The 14570-nt window shown below is 39.6% G+C and overlaps 2 protein-coding genes and 1 long non-coding RNA gene across 4 annotated transcripts in view; 1 reads left to right on the top strand and 2 right to left on the bottom strand.

The window, feature by feature from the left end:
* Positions 1 to 5024, bottom strand: part of rrn3 (RRN3 homolog, RNA polymerase I transcription factor) — a 41035-nt gene extending 36011 nt beyond the window's left edge. The window contains exons 1-2 of the mRNA XM_061905999.1: positions 4745 to 5024; positions 4613 to 4669 (exon numbers count right to left, since the gene is read on the bottom strand). Of these exons, the coding sequence (XP_061761983.1) occupies positions 4613 to 4669; positions 4745 to 4840 (153 nt within the window). The 5' untranslated portion in view covers positions 4841 to 5024. The remainder of the gene's footprint in view (positions 1 to 4612; positions 4670 to 4744) is intronic.
* Positions 5025 to 6019: 995 nt separating this feature from the next.
* On the top strand, positions 6020 to 13532 carry LOC133556254 (uncharacterized). The gene is made up of 3 exons (XR_009807482.1): positions 6020 to 6092; positions 6169 to 6226; positions 12130 to 13532. It is a non-coding gene; the product is annotated as an uncharacterized LOC133556254 (long non-coding RNA).
* The window catches only part of dus1l (dihydrouridine synthase 1-like (S. cerevisiae)), a 32746-nt gene continuing 31654 nt past the window's right edge, over positions 13479 to 14570 (bottom strand). For both annotated transcript variants that reach the window (XM_061905995.1, XM_061905996.1), the window contains exon 14: positions 13479 to 13868. In XM_061905995.1, coding sequence (XP_061761979.1) covers positions 13753 to 13868 — 116 coding nt within the window. In that variant the 3' untranslated portion in view covers positions 13479 to 13752. The remainder of the gene's footprint in view (positions 13869 to 14570) is intronic.

Below are 14570 nucleotides of genomic sequence, written 5' to 3'. Positions count from 1 at the left end.
AATCATTTGGTTAATTAACCTGTGGAAAATATGTACAGGCTTATTTGATAATCCTGAAATATGAAGTCGATTTGAGCATTGCAACTTGGTGGTCAAAAGTGTACATACACTTGTAAAGAACATAATGTCATGGCTGTCTTGAGTTTCCAATCATTTCTATCACAAAAAAACTGTTATTTTTTTGTGATAGAGTGATTGGACCACATCGTAGGTGGCCACAAAAAACATTCATGACGTTTGCTTCTTTTATGAATTTATTATGGGTCTACTAAAAATGTGAGCAAATATGCTAGGTAAAAAGTATACATACAGCAATGTTAATATTTGGTTACATGTCCCTTGGCAAGTTTCATTGCACTAAGGCGCTTTTAGTAGCCATTCACAAGCTGCTTGAATTTTTGACCACTCCATCCATCCATTTTCTACCACTTGTCCCTTTTGGGGTCGCGGGGGTGCTGGAGCCTATCTCAGCTGCATCTGGACAGAAGGCAGGGGTACACCCTGGACAAGTCGCCACCTCATCGCAGGGCCAACTAGGGCTGGGCGATATTGGATTTTATTAATTTCGCGATATTTTTATGCCATATTGCAATATACGATATATATTACTATATTTTGCCTTGGCCTTGAATGAACACTTGATACATATAATCACAGCAGTATGATGATTCTATGTGTCTACATAAAACATTCTTCATACTGCATTTATATATGCTCATTTTAAACTTTCATGCAGAGAGGGAAATCACAACTAAGTCAATTGACCAAAACTGTATTCATTAAATACTCTTCATTCTCTTACGGGTGACTTTTTAAATGAAAGAACAAATTAATAGTGTTGCTACTTTTTTGTAGTAACCCTTCTGTTGCATATTTTGCATTGATTGATTGATACTTTTATTAGTAAATTGCACAGTACAGTACATATTCCGTACAATTGACCACTAAATGGTAACACCCGAATAAGTTTTTCAACTTGTTTAAGTCGGTGTCCACGTTAATCAACACATGCTACAAATATATACTATCAGCATAATACAGTAATCACACAGGTTTATCATCATAGTATATACATTGAACAGCATATTGCTGTTGTCTGCTGAATATCTTCCCACTTGGAGCCAAGCCACCACCAGATGATGGACTCCCTGCTCTTTATGTTGGGCATTTATTGTTCTTCCTCCATTTGTGATAAGTTTCGCACCATTTCTCTCTTGTATTGTCACAAGCTCCGCTCGCTCGACCTGCCTCAGCTAAAGTTAGCCATGCTGCTACCTCTCTGATCGGCGAGAGCTAAGACGCTAGACTCGCCAGAGTAAGTGACGTATGTAAGAAGGTGGGCTTGTTTTACGTATCTGTCAGAATGAGAGATGAGAAGGAGTGAGAAACCCCTGTTGTGTGATGCCTGCAGGTAAAAGCAACTCGACCTGCCTCAGCTAACGTTACATCTCGGCGAGAGCGCGTGACGCTACGTGCGCGACAGTATGTGACGTATGTAAGAAGGCGGGCCTTTTTTACGTCTCTGTGAGAAGGACAGACGAGAAGGAGTGAGACACGCCAGTAATGTAATGCACGCAGCTTAAAGCAACACTGAGAGATCATATAATCGAATATTACGATATAGTAATTTTCTATATCGCACGGAGACAAACCTGCAATATATCGTATATATCGATATATCGCCCAGCCCTAGGGCCAACGCAGATAGACAACATTCACACTCGCATTTACACACTAGGACCAATTTAGAGTTGCCAATCAACCTATCCCCAGGTGCATGTTTTTGGAGGAAGGAACCCACGCAGTCACGGGGAGAACATGCAAACTCCACACAAAAAGATTCCGATCCCACTGCTCTTGACAAAATTGGTGCAGTTCAGCTAAAAAGGTGTTGCTTTTCTGGTATGGACTTGTTTCTTAAGCATTGTCCACACGTTTAAGTCAGGACTTTGGGAAGGCCATTCCAAAACCTTCATTCTAGCCTGATTTAGCAATTTCTTTACCACTTTTGACGTGTGTTTGGGGTCATTGTCCTGTTGGAAAACCTAACTGCGCCCAAGACCCAACCTCCGGCCTGATGATTTTAGGTTGTCCTTAAGAATTTGGAGCTAATTCTCCTTTTTCATTGTCCCATTTAAGCACTAATTCCGTTGGCAGCAAAACAGGCCCAGAGCATAATACTACCACCACCATGCTTGACGGTAGGTATAGTGTTCCTAGGATTAAAGGCCTCACCTTTTCTCCTCCAAACATATTGCTGGGTATTGTGGCCAAACAGCTCCATCTTTGTTTCATCTGACCACATAACTTTCCTCCAGAAGGTCTTATTTTTGTCCATGTGATGTCAGATTAATCAAAAATTTAGGTGTTTGACCACAATACCCAGCAATGTTTGGAGGAGAAAAGGTGAGGCCTTTAATCCCAGGAACACCTCCCTACTGTCAAGCATGGTGGTGGTAGTATTATGCTCTTGGCCTGCTTTGCTGCCAATGGAACTGGTGCTTTAAATGGGACAGTGAAAATAAGAGGATTACCTCCTAATTATTCAGGACAGGCTAAAATCGTCAGCACTGAGGTTGGGTCTTGGGCGCAGTTGGGTTTTCCGACAGTCTAGAATGAAGGTATTAGAATGGCCTGCCCAAAGTCCTGACTTAAACGTGCGAACAATGCTGAAGAAAAAAAATCCATGTCAGAAAACCAACACATTTAGCTGAACTGCACCAATTTTGTCAAGAGGAGTGGTCAAAATTTCCAGCAGAAGCTTGTGGATGGCTACCATGTGCTTTTTATTTGATGCAAGTATGACAACTAATACATGATGTTTTAAAGTTAATACTTCAAAATATAGGTGACATTTTTTGATTGTCTTAAAGGATAGTTCCAGACAAAAAGTGACTGATTATTTCACTTCAAAAAGTCGTTGCTTCCTTCATGTTTGGCCTATCCCATGGGAATTTTGTCTTTAAATAGTCTGAGATATGTTGCAGTGCACCTTAAGGTGATGTGTGAGATATGTTGCAGTGCACTTGAAGGTGATGTGTGAGATATGTTGCAGTGCACCTTAAAGGCCTACTGAAATGAGATGTTCTTATTTAAACGGGGATAGCAGGTCCATTCTATATGTCATACTTGATCATTTCGCGATACTGCCATATTTTTGCCGAAAGGATTTAGTAGAGAACATCCACGAAATTGCTAACAGAAAAGCCCTGCCTCTACCGGAAGTCGCAGTTGATGACATCACATGTTGATGGCCCCTCACATCTTCACATCGTTTTTAATGGGAGCCTCCAACAAAAACAGCTATTCGGACAGAGAAAACGACAATTTCCCCATTAATTTGAGCGAGGATGAAAGAATCTTGTTTGAGGATATTGATAGCGACGGACTCGGAAAAAAAAAAAAAAAAATGCGATTGCATTGGGACTGATTAAGGTGTTTTTAGACACATTTACTAGGATAATTCTGGGAAATACCTTATCTTTCTACTGTGTTGCTAGTGTTTTAGTGAGTTCAATAGTACCCTAATTGTCCGAGGTGTGTGTCCACGGGTGTGTTGACGCGCTGTGTCTCAGGTAAGTCGACGGCAGCTTTATGGGCGGCACAAGCTCAGCTGATCTCCGGTGAGAAGCAAGTTTTTACAACAATTTTCTCACCGAAACCTGCTGGTTGACATTCGGTCGGGATCAATGTTCGCTGTGATCCATAGTAAAGTTTCACCTCCGTGAATTTTAAACAAGGAATCCCCGTGTGTTTGTGTGGCTAAAGGCTAAAGCTTCCCAACTCCATCTTTCTACTTTGACTTCTCTAATATTAATTGAACAAATTGCAAAGGATTCAGCAACTCAGATCTCCAAAATGCCGTGTAATTATGCAGTTAAAGCAGACGACTTTTAGCTGTGTGTGTGCGCAGCGCTCATATTTCCTAACAGCCCGTGACGTCAAGCGTACACGTCATCACTACGCGACGTTTTCAAGAAGAAACTCCCGGGAAATTTAAAATTGCAATTTAGTAAACTAAAAAGGCCGTATTGGCATGTGTTGTAATGTTAAGATTTCATCATTGATATATAAACTATCAGACTGCGTGGTGGGTAGTAGTGGGTTTCAGTAGGCCTTTAAGGTGATGTGTGAGATGTGTTGCAGTGCACTCTGTAAGCTGATGTGTGAGATAAGTTTCAGTGCACTTTAAAGTGATGTGTGAGATAAGTTTCAGTGCACTTTAAGCTGATGTGTGAGATAAGTTTCAGTGCACTTTAAGCTGATGTGTGAGATAAGTTTCCGTGCACTTTAAGCTGATGTGTGAGATAAATTTCAGTGCACTTTAAGCTGATGTGTGAGATAAATTTCAGTGCACTTTAAGCTGATGTGTGAGATAAATTTCAGTGCACTTTAAGCTGATGTGTGAGACAAGTTTCAGTGCACTTTAAGCTGATGTGTGAGATAAGTTTCAGTGCACTTTAAGCTGGTGTGTGAGTTAAGTTGCAGTACACCTTAAGGTGATGTGTGAGATAAGTTTCAGTGCACTTTAAGCTGATGTGTGAGATAAATTGCAATGCACCCTAAGGTGATGTGTGAAATAAGTTGCAGTGCAGTCACGTGATGTACTTACCTTGATGTTAGGATCGGTCAGTTGATACTTCAACAGTTCATAGTCACTCATGTCTCCCTGAACACATTATTGACAGCTCAGTACATGATTGACAGCTCAGTGGAAGTGGAACATTGAAGTATTCCTACTCACCTGCGTGTACTTTGATAATGTTTCCAAGACACTGCCGCCGAACCTGACGGTCTTTAAAGGAGGACTGTTGAGAAAATCCCGACTTTCTATGTCCATTCTTCTTCGATAGGAAATAAAGGTTAATTTAGCTTTACCATACAGTCGTTATTATTAAGGTGTTGTTTCACAACGAGTGATCGAAAAATATAATCCATATTTCGTTCTTTGACGACGAGAAGAAACAAGCACATGCAAAGCCTCCATTTTCTTCGGAAGAACTTCTTTGGATGTTTCAGGCGGCTGTTAAAGGGAATTACCGCTCCGCAGCGCTACTATCGACCGTGGCTGGTATTGCGCCTGCGTGCTCTCACTTTCACATCCGGGGCTTAAACCACTGCCGCTGAGGCTATATGACAACAGGTTCAAAATATTGGTATTTTAAGAGAGGGAAATAGTCTTCTAACCCAGTGGTTCTCAACCTTTTTTCAGTGATGTACCCCCCTGTGAACATTTTTTTAAATCAAGTACCCCCTAATCAGAGCAAAGCATTTTTAGTTGAAAAAAAAAGAGATAAAGAAGTAAAATACAGCATTATGTGATCAGTTTCTGATTAGTAAATTGTATAACAGTGCAAAACAGAGCTCATTTGTAGTGGTCTTTCTTGAACTATCTGGAAAAAAGATAGAAAAATAATTAAAAACTTGTTGAAAAATAAACAGGTGATTCAATTATAAATAAAAAATTTCTACACATAGATGTAATTATCAACTTAAACTGCCGTCTTTGGGGATTGCAATAAAGATCCATCTGGATTCATGAACTTAATTATAAACATTTCTTCACAAAAAAATAAATCTTTAACATCAATATTTATGGAACATGTCCACAAAAAATCTAGCTGTCAACACTGAATATTGCATTGTTGCATTTCTTTTCACAGTTTATGAACTTACATTCATATTTTGTTGAAGTATTATTCAGTAAATATAAATTTATAAACGATTTTTTTAATTGTTGTTATTTTTAGAATTAAAAAAAAAAATCTCATGTACTTCTTGGCATACCTACAAGCAGGGGCGTCGCCAGACAGATTTCACTGGGGCACGTACCCCAGTGTTGATCTGAGGTGCCCCAGTAAAAATTTACCCAATAAAAAAAAAAACGCTTCAGAGTTTTAAGTCTACATAACATAGACAACTGCGCACATACTACTTAGTATGGTAATTGATTGCTACTGTATTCACTACACATAACAATGAGCCCATGGCTAATTAATATGGTAATTTATTCACGTGTGGATCGAGACTTCAGTTGAGAGAGAGAGACAGCGAGAGAGAGAGAGAGAGAGAGGATGCGAATCACTGCTGAGGTAGGTAACGTTAGCCAACAACAATTTGTTTATTACATTATTTTGATTTTGATTTGACTCAAACTGTAACTCCTAGATGGATATCAGAAAGTTATTCGCCCGCAGCAGGGAAGAAGCAGAGAGGAATGAGAGATGTAAGTGAAGTCCTAGCTAGCTAGGCAACATCATTGTCTTAAGTTGATGCTAAGTTAGCTAACGTTATTCCTTGTATCAAGACAAACATATTCATTTGCTGTACGAGCTGTTGGGGGAATTTCCAATGAACATGAAACACACAGAAGATAATACAAATAATAACGGAAGAAATGAACAAATTTAAAAAATGATTTGATAAAAACAGGCTATCCTTGAATCTCAGTAAAACTAAAATAATGCTATTTGGTAACAGTAGAAAAGAGCATCAGACACAAATACAAATAGATGGAATAGATATCGAAAGGGTAAAAGAAACCAGATTTTTGGGAGTATTAATAGATGATACAATGAACTGGAAATCTCATATACAAAACATACAACATAAGGTGGCAAAAAATATTTCAATAATGAATAAAGCAAAATACGTCCTGGGCCAAAAATCACTTTATATTCTCTACTGCTCGCTAGTGTTACCATAGCTGAGTTATTGTGCAGAAATATGGGGAAACAACTACAAATATGTGCTACATTCGTTAACTGTGTTACAAAAAAGATCAATTAGAATAATATACAATGTTGGATATAGAGAACATACAAACCCTTTATTTATTGAGTCAAAAATATTAAAGCTAAATTGCAAACAGCTAAATTGATTTACAAAGTAAATTATAACCTGCTACCAAGGAATGTACAACAATTTTTCTCAACTAAAGAGGAGAAATATAACCTTAGAGGAAAATCTAACTTAAAACATTTGTATGCCCGTACAACACTTAAAACCTTTAGCATATCAGTATGTGGAATTAAATTATGGAATGGATTAAGTAAAGAAGTTAAACATTGTACTGATATGATCCAGTTTAAGAGGATGTTCAAATTAATAGTGCTTATGAAGTACAAAGAAGAAATATTATTAGAAACACTTCCAAACTTATTGAAAATAAGACATTCTTCATCTTAGAATGTTAATAATGACTGAAATAATTAAGTACATGTTAGAAAACTGCTGTGTTACTCACTCACAGATGTCATTTTGCTATTTTGATATTTTGCTGTAAAGAAGGTCAGTGAATGAATGTATATTTTTGTGGGCGCTCTGAAGTGGAAAAGGGGTAGGATTAAATAAGCTTTGCTTCTTCCTACTCCTTTTTGGACATGATGTATTGTGTATTGCGAAATGATGAAATTACCTGATGTATAATGTTGTATGTATGTCATGTTCGAAAAAAACTAAGAAAAGAAAAGAAAGAATGTTGGTTATTGTCTGCTGGTTCTGCATCAATGATGATTTGGAGTAAGCATGTGTGAGTTGAGTGCTTCTCAAATGGTTTATCTTCAGGAAGAAAAACCTTTTTCCATATCATCAAGTCGTGAGACAAATTTTTAAATCATTCAAGTTTATTTCACAGAAAAATAGCACACTAGACTTGTCTTGTTAATCGGTGTGACTTTGACTAAAATAATCTTGTTTTGTCACCAGAAAAATGGCTACAGCTAAAGCATCTGGTTTTGTTTCCAGAAAAAATAGTAACATTTCTGTATTTGTTTTTTAGAAAGATGGCTGAAGATATCGGGTTTTGTTGCCCCATTTAGATTAAAAATATATATATTTCCCTGTCTGTCCTGAGTCCTCCTCCAACTTGTTAGTCAGTTTGCCTTTTGCTGAGATACTCACTAATAGTCACTAGAAAAATGGCAAAAAATATCTGGTTCTGTTCAGACATTTAGATTTTTTTCTCCCTAAACTTTTTTTTTTGCATGCACACATCTGGGTGCGACTCACTGAAAATGACACACAATCCACTTTTATGTCACAACCCACCAGTTGGGAACCACTGGTCAACTGTATAAAAGTTACTGTAATATTTCCATGTCTGTCCAGAGTGATTGACCACTTTGCAAAAATGAAAACGAGACGTTACAGTTTACTTCTCAGAAAATGATTCCCTGAACAGACACACAACAGTTGTTCATTTATTCTACTACTGTGGCTTTATTGTTTTGTGTATATTTTATAGTTTTGTGTATCTGAAATAGGATTAGCCACATTGCCATAAATGGAAATTAAATATTATCAAAGAACCCAGATATGTAGGGGTGCTTTATTTTTTGTTTTACTTTTGTAGATGTTAAATCTGCAGATGATTACTGCAATAAATATTTCAAAAAGATTCATTGCTCTTCCTTTTTGCTTTTACCAGTAGCAGTTTAGAAGTCTGGAGTAAAAAAGTGCACAAGTAGGTCAAATGCATTAGTTAATTTCAGGTGGTTAATCAAAGATCCATACAACATAATCTGATATGATTTCATAGTTTAAAGCACTACTTATGTATTTTTTATGATAAATAAGTGCTAAAAATGTTTTTGCTTGCGCGCTTTGCACGCTCACATGAATTATTCGTGCCCCAGGTGTGCCCCAGTACAGTATTAGGTCTAGTGACGCCCCTGCCTTCAAGTACCCCCAGGGGTACATGTACCCCCATTTGAGAACCACTGTTCTAACCCATCTGATAAATTCAACATTTGCACTGACTGTGTATAAAGTAGTGCTATTGTTAAAAAAAAAAAGGTGCCACACCAGCGCAGGATATATCCGGTTTGTGTTGGCTCATAACCGTCTATTGAAGTGGTCAAATAATGGGAAGTTTGGAATGTTCCTTCAAATAATGTTAATATTATTAGTGGTGTAATTATATGTCTGGCAACAATGACAAAACAATCATTTGGGTTGGGTAACGTTGCAGGTGTGTAGAAATCAAAGAAAAGTTTAAGTATTGTCCTTTCCTAGAGTTATTAATGATTTTTGAATAAATGCTACAAAACATGATAATTTCACAATATCCACAAAATAATACAAGTATTCCCTTTAATTAGGCGCAGATGTTTGAGCAAAATTGAATCAGTGACACAAATTAACTTATAAAGCAAATCTATTGATATAAAAATATCAAGGACAATACAAAAAAACACATTTAGCCAAATGAGAGAAAGAGTCATATTACCGTAATCCAATACTGATACTACCTTTGGTATCAACGAGGAATGATTGTAAGAATTTAAGGAGAGACACTAAAAATACAAAATAGGAATAGAAATGATGAGTTGATATAATCTACAAATCCTGTTTCCATATGAGTTGGGAAATTGTGTTAAATGTAAATATAAACGGAATACAATGATTTGCAAATCCTTTTCAACTCATATTCAATTGAATGCACCAACTACAAAGACAAGATATTTGATGTTTAAACTCAAACTTTTTTTGTTGTTGTAAATACCGTATTTCCTTGAATTGCCGCCGGGCGCTAATTAATTTAAAACCTCTTCTCACTCCTGCGCTTACCAAAGGCATGCGGTAAAAGTAAGCATGTGCTAATTATTTTAAAACCACTTCTCACTCCGGCACTTACCAAAGGCATGCAGTACAAATTTGAGTGTGATGTAAGGATACCATCATGAAAAGCACATTTAATAAATAAAAAAACTTATTGTGGTCTTACCTTTACTTATAAATATAGTCCATGCCAGCTCCTTCTGATCAAAATCATCGATAAGTTGTGTATAGAAGTCTTCGTTATCTTTCTTCAGTTTTAAAAGTCTCTCTGTCCCGATGGAGATCTTCCTTTATTACCTCCTGCTTCGATTGAAAGTCCAGTTTAGAAAACTGCTATCAGAAGGTCTGTCATATCCGTCCCAGCACATATCACGTCACTCAGTCACTTCTTCTGCAGCCGAGTAGTCGCAAGAAGGATCACTAGCGCCCTCTACCACCAGGAGGCGGGAGTCATTTAATGACTCATATTGGACACACGCAGCTACGGTATTGTGACGGTCTCAAACCGTCGTCTTGCGGGTTCCCAGGACCACCAAGAAAGGACATGACTTGAGCAGTTTGACTTTGTTTATTTTTCAATAAAAACTTCAGTCCAGGTCGCTCTTCCGCTCCTCCTCTCCGTTCGCTCGCCGTCTCCTCGCCGCCATCTTGGGCCAGGTTCCAGCGTGCCCTGCCTGACCGTCAGCTCCACCTCTCCACAGGTACCGGTATATTAATAAAGCATAGCTGCTTACTGTTCTTTTTAGCATACCAGTATTCAATAGCTTGGACCTTGAATCCTACTGAATAGCTCTTAATCTTCTTCCCTTTATGCGATTTTAGATTACTGGTATTGAAATCAGCCTCCTCCATTTTAAAAATAATGACAGGGGAAATGTCACTTGTGACGTCACAAGTTTGACCCGGCGATAAAATAAGCATGCGCTAATTATTTTGCGAAGCGAGTTTGACCCAGCAGTAATTCAAGGGAGGCGCATACTATATGCCCGGCGGCAATTCAAAGAAATACGGTAATTAACTTAGAATTTCATGGCTGCAATACGTGCCAAAGTAGTTGGGAAAGGGCATGTTCACCACTGTGTTACATCACCTTTTCTTTTAACGACACTCAATAATCGTTTGGAAACTGAGGAAACTAATTGTTGAAGCTTTGAAAGTGGAATTCTTTCCCATTATTGTTTTATGTAGAACTTCAGTCGTTCAACAGTCCGGGGTCTCCGCTGTCGTATTTTACGCTTCATAATGCGCCACACATTTTCGATGGGAGACAGGTCTGGACTGCAGGCGGGCCAGGAAAGTACACATACTCTTTTTTTGCGAAGCCACGCTGTTGTAACACGTGCTGAATGTGGCATGGCATTGTCTTGCTGAAATAAGCAGGGGCGTCCATGAAAAAGACGGCGCTTAAATGGCAGCATATGTTGTTTCAAAACCTGTATGTACCGTTCAACATTAATGGTGCCGTCACAAATGGGTAAGTTACCCATGCCTTGGCCACTAATGCACCCCCATACCACAGATGCTGGCTTTTGAACTTTGCGTCGATAACAGTCTGGATGGTTCGCTTCCTCTTTGGTCCGGATGACACGATGTCGAATATTTCCCCCAAAAATTTGAAATGCGGACTCGTTAGACCACAGAACACTTTTTCACTTTGCATCAGTCCATCTTAAATGATCTCGGGCCCAGAGAAGCCGGCGGCGTTTCTGGATGTTGTTGGTAAATGGCTTTTGCTTTGTATAGTAGATCTTTAACTTGCACTTACAGATGTAGCGATAAACTGTATTTAGTGACAGTTGTTTTCTGAAGTGTTCATTAGCCCATGTGGTGATATCCTTTAGAGATTGATGTCGGTTTTTGATACAGTGTCGTCTGAGGGATCGAAGGTCACGGTCATTCAATGTTGGTTTCTGGCCATGCCGCTTACGTGGAGTGATTTCTCCAGATTCTCTGAACCTGTTGATGATATTATGGACCTTAGATGTTGAAATCCCTAAATTTCTTGCAATTGCACTTTGAGAAACATTGTTTTTAAACTGTTTGACTATTTTCTCACGCAGTTGTGGACAAAGGGGTGTGTACCTCACCCCATCCTTTCTTGTGAAAGACTGAGCATTTTTTGGGAAGCTGTTTTTATACCCAATCATGGCACCCACCTGTTCCCAATTAGCTTGCACACCCGTGAGATGTTCCAAATAAGTGTTTGATGAGCATTCCTCAACTTTATCAGTATTTATTGCCACCTTTCCCAACTTCTTTGTCACGTGTTGCTGGCATCAAATTGTAAAGTTAATGATTGTTTGCAAAAAAAAAAAGTTTATCAATTTGAACATCAAATATGTTGTCTTTGTAGCATGTTCAACTGAATATAGGTTGAAAATGATTTGCAAATCATTGTATTCCGTTTATATTTACATCTAACACAATATCCCAACTCATATGGAAACGGGGTTTGTATTTTGCGACCGGTAGGCCGCCATGATCAATTACATGTAAGGCAATATTGACTGCCCCAAGATGGCGGGCGGACACTGTGAGGTTCCTAAAAGCCTATGCTTGTGTTAACAGGATGCGTCATGTGACTGAGTGGGGAACCAGTGTACATCACACTCAAAGTGAACATGATGTCATGTGACTGAGTGGGGACCAGTGTACATCCCGCCCAAAGTGAACATGATGTCCTGTGACTGAGTGGGGACCAGTGTACATCCCACCCAAAGTGAACATGATGTCCTGTGACTGAGTGGGGACCAGTGTACATCACACCCAAAGTGAACATGATGTCATGTGACTGGGGCACCAGTGTACATCACACTCAAAGTGAACATGATGTCATGTGACTGAGTGGGGACCTGTGTACATCACACCCAAAGTGAACATGATGTCATGTGACTGAGTGAGGACCAGTGTACATCACACCCAAAGTGAACATGATGTCTTGTGACTGAGTGGGGACCATTGGACCAAAGTCAGTGGAGAAACCTTCCATGTGTCTGATACGGAACTAGTGGACCACAGTCAGTGGAGATACCTTCCATGCGGCTAAGTGGGGACCAGTGGACCAAAGTCAGTGGAGATACCTTCCATGTGACTGAGTGGGGACCAGTGGAGATACCTTCCATGTGACTGAGTGGGGACCAGTGGACCAAAGTCAGTGGAGATACCTTCCATGTGACTTGAGTGGGGACCAGTGGAGATACTTTCCATGTGACTGAGTGGGGACCAGTGGACCACAGTCACTGTAGATACCTTTCATGTGACTGAGTGGGGACCAGTGGATATACCTTCCATGAGACTGAGTAGGGACCAGTGGAGATACTTTCCATGTGAATGAGTAGGGACCAGAGAAGATATCTTCCATGTGACTGAGTAGGGACCTGTGGATATGCCTTCCATGTGACTAAGTAGGGACCAGTGGACCAAAGTCAGTGGAGATACCTTCCATGAGTGGGGACCAGTGGAGATACCTTCCATGTGACTAAGTGGGGACCAGTAGACCAAATTTGGAGGAGATATCTTCTATGTGACTGAGTGGGGACCAGTGGACCACAGTCAGTGGAGATACCTTCCATTTGACTGAGTGTGGACCAGTGGAGATATTTTCAATGTGACTGAGTGGGGACCAGTGGACCGCAGTCAGTGGCGATACCTTCCATGTGACTGAGTGGGGACCAGTGGACCACAGTCAGTGAAGATACCTTCCAAGTGACTGAGTGGGGACCAATGGACCACAGTCAGTGGAGATACCTTCCATGTGACAGAGTAGGGACCAGTGGAGAAACTTTCCATGTGAATGAGTTGGGACCAGTGGAGATACATTCCATGTGAGTCAGCAATTATGACGAAGACATGAAATAAAAACATTGTTTACAAAGTCACACATGATTTATATTTGTGTACTTCTGAACAAATACAAGTTCTTGAAGGAGCCCTTTATTCAAATGTTGACAGGCTGCGCTCATGATAATCAAGTTGTTGGAGAAGATGGTTGTCAAGACTGAGGACCATCCTAAACCTTCTGATGTAGAAGATGGTTGTCAAGAGTGAGGACCATCCTAAACCTGATGTAGAAGATGGTTGTCAAGAGTGAGGACCATCCTAAACCTTCTGATGTAGAAGACGGTTGTCAAGAGTGAGGACCATCCTAAAACCTTCTGAAGTAGAAGATGGTTGTCAAGAGTGAGGACCATCCTAAACCTTCTGATGTAGAAGATGTTGAGGAGGGCTGCACTTTCTCTCCATCTCAATGTCCTTCTCTTCTAGAGCTTTACTTCTCTCTGCCTTGGTCTTGAACTTCAAGCCATGACCTGCAGACCGCAACAACAAACATGTTTACTTCAGTAGGATCAGCACACTCCTGCCAGGGAACATGTCACCTCCTGACACCTTCACACCTCTGCTATTGCTTTTGCTCCAAGAAGATGAAGACACATATCTCACCCTCACTATATATATATATATATATATCCATCCATCCATCCATCCATTTTCTACCGCTTATTCCCTTTCGGGGTCGCGGGGGGCGCTGGCGCCTATCTCAGCTACAATCGGGCGGAAGGCGGGGTACACCCTGGACAAGTCGCCACCTCATCGCAGGGCCAACACAGATAGACAGACAACATTCACACTCACATTCACACACTAGGGCCAATTTAGTGTTGCCAATCAACCTATCCCCAGGTGCATGTCTTTGGAAGTGGGAGGAAGCCGGAGTACCCGGAGGGAACCCACGCATTCACGGGGAGAACATGCAAATTCCACACAGAAAGATCCCGAGCCTGGATTTGAACCCAGGACTGCAGGACCTTCGTATTGTGAGGCAGACGCACTAACCCCTCTGCCACCGTGAAGCCCTATATATATGTATGTGTATATATATATATATATATATATATATATATATATATATATATATATATATATATATATATATATATATATGTGTGTATATATATATATATATATGTCTGTATATATATATATATATATATATATATATATATATATAT

This window comes from Nerophis ophidion, linkage group LG07, assembly GCF_033978795.1.
Source record: "Nerophis ophidion isolate RoL-2023_Sa linkage group LG07, RoL_Noph_v1.0, whole genome shotgun sequence".
NCBI classification, from domain to species: domain Eukaryota; kingdom Metazoa; phylum Chordata; class Actinopteri; order Syngnathiformes; family Syngnathidae; genus Nerophis; species Nerophis ophidion.
The sequence above is the reverse complement of the archived record's forward strand: the minus strand, read 5'-3'. Positions and strand labels throughout refer to the sequence as shown.